Here is a 7,976-nt window from a genome sequence, read left to right on the forward strand (position 1 = left end):
GCTAGCTAGGTATGTTTGTGTGTGTCCTTGTGGTGTAGGGATCACCACATGGGATTTGAGGAGAACAAAAGTGTTAGCATGGATTGCTAGCTAAGGTGTGTTGGTGTCCATGTGGTGGACAAAGAGTTAGCATGGATTGCTATCTAAGGTGTGTTTGTGTGTGTGAGGCCTTGTGGCTAGCTAAGGCCCAAGGATCCTACCTCATGGAGTTAAAACAAAAGAGGTGTATGTGAGTGTGGGGGGAGGACCGCCACGTGTTGCAGACAAAAGATTAGCTTTGTGTGCTAATTAAGATGTTTGTGTGTGTCCACGTGGTGGAGGCCTAGATTAGCCTTGTGTTGCTAGCTAAGACAAAGGAATGCTAATTAAGGTATGTTTGTGTAGGCCTAGATTAGCCTCGTGTGGCCAAGCTAAGACAAAGGGAAGCTAGCTCATAACACTACTAAATCCACTGAAATCTTGATGAGGTCAAGATATGTATAATAAAAGGTGTTAGAAAAGATAGAGAAGCATGCACAGCCTATCTATTAAACAATTGAGAGAACATACAATTAATTCAATTCGACACGCTGCGTGTCTACAGTGTAAACAAACTGTTCCTGAGTTTAAATTCGCACTACTTCAATTAAAAGCTAATTCCTAAGACTAGGTTTGATTATGCCCAAAAATGCCAAGTCTTACTTCCGTATTTCGCTTCTACGCGAGATTATGAGAAGATGTCCTGAGACTTTTGGAGTTTTCACCGTTGTGGAGCTCTCCGTGAGTCACAGGGCCCCAACAACACGCATGCAGCGGGCCAATGTTGGCCTAAGATCGTATCGGAACACTCTTAAATAATTTGATCGTACAATGATCGGCCAGAGAGCGGAGCCAGTTTTTTTCACCCCTGCTCCCATCTACGTCGGCTTTTGATTGGCCCAAAATCGAGAAGTACCCTACACATTCATCAGGTTAGTGTTGGCCTCAGATCAGCTATAATTAGATCATGACTTCGGCTATGGGGCGAAGATTATACTTTTTTTTTTTTTTTTTTGTGTGTTCATCCCTTAATCCCATCTACATCGGTTTTTGATTGGCCCCGGGGCCATACCTGTCAACTTTGAGGTTTGAAAAAAAAGGGATATTTCCCAGATTTTTAACTCAAAATAAGGGAAAATTTCAGAAAGTCATACCCTTCACCAAAAGTGGGTGTGTAGTTGAATGGGGGGCAATTTTCTATCTAGTATTTGTGATTTCCTGTACTCTGGTGCATGTTGGTGATAGCCAAGACCCAAACTCAATATGCTTATGGTTTATAGAGTGCATTTGTGAATAAACTATACATTTATTTTTATTTGCTTTCAGTGGTACCAGTTATTTCCCAAATTAAGGGCTAAAATACATATCTTATGTTAAAATAAGAAAGGTCATTATATAACCAGTCAATAAATTCAATTCCATTGCAATTTATTATGGTTTTACCATAGTCATGGCCTCGGAACACTAGATAGAGAGATAAAGAGTAATATAAGATATTAAACCAAGAGTGATTTAAAATGGGTAAGTTTCAAATAGAAAATAAAAGACAATGAGTGGATAAAACAGTTAATACACCAATTAGTTTACACTAGGCTATTTATGAGGTCTTAGCCAGGACATACTTAATGTAAACATGTAGCTTACCTTTGATTATTTGGGAGGCTTTCGTTTTCCCTATGGAAAATTTCTTTGCGATGGAAGAGTCTGGGAACATTCCAGCCACGCACTTGTTGAAATCATCAAAGAAAGAGAGGCTAATGTTTTTCTTAGCTATTAGCATCGCCATCTTCACCTCAGACCTAATCACTTGTTCAGCCTCGCCTCCGGACGGAGTTCTGTAATTACTGATGCCTGAGAGGGCGGGGACGTGAATTCATGGCTCGACTTCCTGCTGTAAACTCCTGTCAGAGGCGCGTCATGAATTCTTCTTCTTCTTCTTCTGATTAATGGCGTTTCACAATATTTAATTGTATATCGCCACCTACTGTATAGGAGTGTGTGAGTTGGTCAGGTCAAGTCTTCGGCATGATGGGGGGAGAAAAAAAAAGTGTAAGGAACTAAATTCTACCCATTAGTCTAGTGTCTCTCAGATATGTCATAAGGGCTTTAATACTCTTTCCCTGCATTCCCTCCTTTTTCAGAATGTTATGAATGTCTCCTTCTTTACCTACTTGTTCTAACCATTTTTCCCTATGATCGTTATATTTCTTACAGCAGAAAAGAATGTGTTCTACATCTTCCTTAACTTGACATTCAGCACAAAGTCCATTAGTTTTCCCTAAAATATGTAGTGTGGCATTGAGGCCAGTGTGTCCTAGTCTCAGCCTTGTGTATGTAACTTCCACCTTCCTTCCCAGTCCCATTGAAGTGATTCTTTTCCCCCTAATCTGTTGTTGTACATTAAAGTATTGCCTGCCCTTTGGGTTTGTCTCCCATTCATCTTGCCATCTACTCATAGTTATTGATTTGATAAGAGATTTAGCTTCCCCTTTTCCTAATGGTGTGTGAATTGCAATACAGTGATGACCTAAAGCTTCCTTGGCAGTTTTATCTGCAACTTCATTACCCTTGAGGCCTGTATGAGCTGGAACCCAGCAAAATTGAACAGTGAGTTCAAGATTTCTGAGTTGAGCCAATAGCTGTTTCATTTCAAGAACTAGGTCATCTCATTGCATTTCCAGAGACAAAGCTTTGCAAAACAGAGAGTGAGTCTGTGCATATGACTGACCTTAAAGGTTTAACTTCTTCAATCCATCTTAAGGCTGTAATTATAGCAGTTAATTCTACTGAGTATATTGACAAGAGGTTATTCAGTCGATATCCATATGTCTTCTTGAGTTCTGATATGCAGATTCCTATGCCACACTGACCATTTTGAGGGTCTTTCGAACCATCTGTGAATATCTGTAGGTAGTCATAGAAGGTAGAATTTAAATAATTTTTGCAATGTATTGCAAGGCTTTGTTCGTTGGAGTGGTCTTTCTTTGCTGTAAGTAATACTGTATTAACATCTGGAGCAGGGAGGATCCATGGTGAGACACTACTCATGGCCAATGCAGAGTTGAACTTAAGATTTTTAAGACCATACTGTCTTGCAGACTCATCAATATTCCTTCCAAAACCCATAGCTTTTTTGGAGTATTCCCAACAGTTTGTAAGCACTGATATGGCTGGATTGTGAACGCTGCACTGTAATCTGACCCAGTACGTCAATGACAGTTTTGTAAATCGTAACTGAAGTGGGGTTTCCTCTGATTCCACTTGTAATGCACTAATGGGAGTTGTCTTAATAGCTCCCAGTGCTATTCTCAGGGCCCTTGACTGTATTCTTTCTAGTTTCAGGAGGGATGTTTTACAGGCGGAACCATACACTATACAGCCATAATCAATATTTGACCTTATCAATGCTTTATAAATATTAAGTAAGGATTGTCTATCTGCGCCCCGACAGAGACCAGAGACCATTCGCATTAAGTTTAGAACCTTTTTGCACTTTGTTTCGACATATTCAATATGGTGTTTCCAAGAAAGTTTGTTGTCTAATGTAACGGTGTAAATAATAAGTTTTCTTTCCCTTGCTTATTTTTTTTATTTTGAAACTTCACCAATTCCTGATTTGTCTCTTTAATGTTGTCTAAATGAATACACTGAGAATGTGAACCTGTACTGCCCCTTTAAGGAAATTATTTCCGTTTTCTTGTTCCCATGGTTTTTCCTCAGTCTGTGATTGCTGTGCTGAGGAAAGGTATGCTTGTTTCGTTGATGAATCATAAAAGTACATATTCTTAGTGTTAAACTCTTACAGATCGTTTATAAGGTCAAGATTAACATGTAGATAATGATAGTGGACATGCAGCTTAGTATACATACGATGTGAGTTTGTGTTTCTTTTATTTTGTAAGATGGTTTTCAGAAAGTTTTTCTCTGCTACAGGCTACTCCCGTATGAAGATTGCATGTCAGCCTTTTCTTTTCTTTTGTTTTGCTACGTACAGGTATGTTGAACTCAGTGTATGTTCATTTTACTTAATGTTTACTTTTGTTGACTATGTTTAGCGTATAGCAGCACTCTTATACTGTATGTTGAGTGAAGTTTCCGTCTGTATTTGCATACAGACTTAGCGTGTACAAGCCAGTGAAATATACTGTTGCTCAGTCTGTGATTGCTGTGCTGAGGAAAGGCTACTCCCGTATGAAGATTGCATGTCAGCCTTTTATTTTCTTTTGTTTTGCTACGTACAGATATTGCTTTACGCTAAATAAAGCAACCAGTGAGAGAATCAGTGTCCGGCCATTCCCTGCCTAGTTCACAGCACAGCCACTACCAGACAGAACACAACGCAACGCACAGTCCCGTTGCAATGGTGCCGTGACCTTCAGGATCGCCTTCAGATCGACGTCAGTTCGTTCACCGTGGGAAAGCTGCGCAGGGTTTTCTCCTTGCGTGGCACTGAGGTTTTTTTTTTTTTTTTTGGACAGAGTGACTTTTATCGATCAGTATATTTTTGAGTTTTGTGCATCGCCGTGGACTGAGTTTGATGCGTGCACACAGTAAAGACTTTGGTTAATTTTGCTTTGGGTGAAAGAAAAAAAAAGAAAAAACAAACAGTTTAAATGTTGGACAAGACAGGCTGCATAGCCGATCTGTTAAGGTGTTTGAATATATGCTGAGTTGTATCTTTTGAGATTTCCATTACATATGGTGTTTTGTGCATTTGATATCTTTAAGGGTTTTTGCATATAGCATTTTTTTTTTCTCTTCTTTTTTTCTTGTCTGTGTGACTTGATCGCTGGGATAATGGCAGAGGGAGTGACATTTACTGTTGGGGAAGAGAAAGGCAAAGATGATGACTTTCAGAGCCAGATGGGTGTGGGGAGGGGATATTTTCAATATCCTTTTGAAACCAGTACACCAGGGCCAGGAAAGAGACCATTAGCTGAACCTGTACTTACCTCCACAAGATATGTAGAACGTCCCATGTCAAGACAAGATCAGAACACAGACATAGGTGCACTCATCACAGAGATAGCTGAGAAATTAGGCCAGTCCATCGCAGCACAGCTACAGCCTGATAGGAGCGCACACAGTCTTGAACAGCCCTCAGAAGTGACACTGACCAATGTTAAGTTGGTCATGCATTCTGATGCAAGGGAGCCCCCTATCTTTAGGGGCGATGCCTCAGACAAGTTCACAGTTCATGAGTGGGAGACTCTTATGACCATGTACTTGAAGAAACGGGCTATCCCAGTTCATGAGCATTCACAAGAAATTCTGGCTAAGCTTATGGGCAAAGCAGGGGATGTGGTGAAGATAAAGTTGCGCAACGCATCTGTTGATCATACACAGAATCCCACAGTGATCTTTGACATATTGAAACAGCATTTTAGTGTGCACACATACTCGAACATGCCATTAGCTGATTTTTATAATACCCTTCCAAAACCAGACGAGGACGCCATGGAGTATTGGATCAGGCTTAACAAGACAATGGATATTGCAATCGAGTGTCTGAAAAGGCAAGGGCGTAGCATTGAAGACCCGAACCATGAGGTCAGCATGATGTTCACTAAGCACTGTCCTGACCAGTCACTTGCAAATGTCTTCAAGTTTAAGTCTGCAGACAAATGGCTAGCCAGTGAAATTCAGGAACGGCTTGATGAGCATATGCAGGACAAGAAGAGTCGTGCTTCTGTTAAGTCAGCTCAGCCAGATACAGTGAAGTGCAAGGCCCATTCGCAGTGCCAGGCACCCTTTGTTGACAGTGGGCCTGAGCCAAGACCTCCTACATCTTCAATGCAGTCTTCAGTGTCTTCTGCAGTTAGTGCCGACAACGACTACATGAAAAGCTTGGTGGGATTGCTGGATAGGTTAGTGATGCAGCAAAGTCAGATACCTGTCAATGTCAGCAACCAGGCTGCTGCGCCTGTAGCTTTCCGTAGGCCTTGCAGAGTCTGTAGCAAACTCGATCACTCCACAGTGTCACACTGCAGACGGGAGAATAGGTGTCTGAAGTGCCTTGCACCTGGACATTGGAAGAAAGATTGTACTCAGCGCTTTAGCCAGCAGCGTGCTCCACCTAGTGCGCCTAGTGGCAGGGCAGAGGGGCAGAACCAAAAGTTAAACTACTGAGCCCACACCTTGAGGGGGGTGGTGTGGGTGAAAAGACTGAATCCCTCAATGAAGATTCTGACTTGATTAGTGTGTTTGAAGAGAGTATGGCTAATGCAACTAAGGGGTCAAAGGTCATCATCCAATCTAGCCAGAAGATCCAGGCATTCAGTGAGCTTTTCTATATTCCTGTTGTTATCAACCACCAAGTCCAACTTGAAGGCATGCTAGACTCAGGCTCCATGGCGTGTACCATCAGTGGACCGGCAGTGGAGAAGCTTAGATGCGCTGGTGTCTTGCCTGAAAAGCAGCATCCGGAGGAGAACATTGTGCTAATAGGTTGTGGGGGTCGGCAAACTCAACCAGAAGGGCTTTATGAGTTAAAGATCCAGATTTATGGCACATGCTGCATCGTACCCACTTTAGTTGTCCCATCTCAGCCAGATGACCTCATAATTGGGTCAAATGTCATCAAACACCTGATGCATGATTTAAAAAGTGACAGTAAATATTGGGACATTGTGTCCAGTTACAAACATCAGTCTAATCCTGACATTGACCACTTTTTGTCAATGTTTACCAGTGTTGAGCAGTGGAAGGGGCAAGAGATTCCTGAGAAGGTTGGAACGGTTAAGCTTACCCAAGCAGTCACTCTCTTGCCCAGACATGAACACCTTGTCTGGGGCAGACTTCCTCCCAATGTGCCGATGTCACCAGGTAGCACAGTTATGGTGGAGCCGACTGGATCCAAAGCTCAGCCACGGGGTGTCCTTGTTGGCCGTCTCGTCACACCTCTATGGGGTGACAGGTGGGTGCCCATGACCGTCGTGAACCCTTCAGAGAAACCTATCACATTGAAAAGAAATTGCAAGATGGCCGACGTGTATCCATGTTTGGCATTAGAGGATTTTGATGTCTTTCAGGGCTTACATGTCGTCTCAGAGAAACAACAGCCAGACCCTTCTCACAGTTCATGTTCTGGCTCCCAACCTGCAGCTGCGCTGGCAGAGTTAGGCTTGGCTGACATCAAGATCGACTCCTCTCACATAAGTGAAAGTTGCAAGAATGAGCTTGATCAGTTACTTGCAGAGTTCCAGGACATTTTTTCAAAACATCCATTGGACTGTGGTGAAGTTAAGGAGTTCACTCACCGCATTCGTCTGACTGATGACCGACCATTTCGCTTACCATACCGGAGAGTGCCTCCCGCACATTATCAGAAGCTGAGGCAAGTGCTTACAGAAATGGAAGAAAGAGGAATCATTCGGAAGTCCACAAGTGAATATGCATCGCCTCTGGTAATGGTGTGGAAAAAGGATGGGGGTCTACGAATATGTGTCGATTTCAGATGGTTGAATGCACGAACTCTGAAGGATGCTCACCCGTTGCCACACCAATCAGATTGTCTGGCTGCTTTGGGTGGCAACTGCTTCTTTAGTACAATGGATCTCACTTCAGGGTTTTATAATATCCCTATGCATGAGGATGACAAAAAATACACGGCATTTACAACACCTCTTGGATTACACGAATATAATCGCATGCCACAAGGACTATGTAACAGCCCTGCTTCCTTTATGAGGATGATGATGGGAATCTTTGGGGATCTGAATTTCTCTAAGCTGCTGTGCTACCTCGATGATCTTTTAGTCTTTGCACCCTCAGAGAGTGAGGCTTTGTCCAGATTGCGCACAGTGTTTGAGAGACTGAGAGAGAACAACCTAAAATTGGCCCCAAGGAAATGCCATCTATTGCAGAAGGAAGTGAGGTTCTTAGGGCATGTTATTAATGCGGAGGGCGTATCTGTGGACCAAGCAAAGGTGGAGGTCATTAGCAACATGCCTGTACAG

The 7,976-nt window shown here is 42.5% G+C and overlaps 1 protein-coding gene across 2 annotated transcripts; it reads left to right on the forward strand.

Annotated features, from left to right (window-relative positions):
- The first annotated feature begins 5,150 nt into the window (after window positions 1-5,150).
- LOC132870694 (uncharacterized) lies at window positions 5,151-7,724 on the forward strand. 2 transcript variants are annotated; one of them, XM_060904494.1, is made up of 2 exons: window positions 5,151-6,934; window positions 7,050-7,724. In XM_060904494.1, exons 1-2 carry the CDS (start codon window positions 6,234-6,236, stop codon window positions 7,138-7,140), a joined length of 792 nt encoding a protein of 263 aa, XP_060760477.1. In that variant the 5' UTR covers window positions 5,151-6,233; the 3' UTR covers window positions 7,141-7,724. Both variants share the same exon structure in this region; 1 of them encodes a protein (XP_060760477.1).
- The last annotated feature ends 252 nt before the right edge of the window (window positions 7,725-7,976 follow it).

The sequence above is a fragment of the Neoarius graeffei genome, chromosome 22 (genome assembly GCF_027579695.1).
Source record: "Neoarius graeffei isolate fNeoGra1 chromosome 22, fNeoGra1.pri, whole genome shotgun sequence".
NCBI classification, from domain to species: domain Eukaryota; kingdom Metazoa; phylum Chordata; class Actinopteri; order Siluriformes; family Ariidae; genus Neoarius; species Neoarius graeffei.

What these genes read in the sequence shown, in the direction of transcription:
- LOC132870694 (XM_060904494.1), top strand. Translation starts at nt 6,234, where the DNA reads ATGGCTAATGCAACTAAGGGGTCAAAGGTCATCATCCAATCTAGCCAG. An exon ending in ACACCTCTATGGGGTGACAG is followed by an intron (nt 6,935 to 7,049) that starts GTGGGTGCCCAT and finishes GATGTCTTTCAG; the next exon opens with GGCTTACATGTCGTCTCAGA.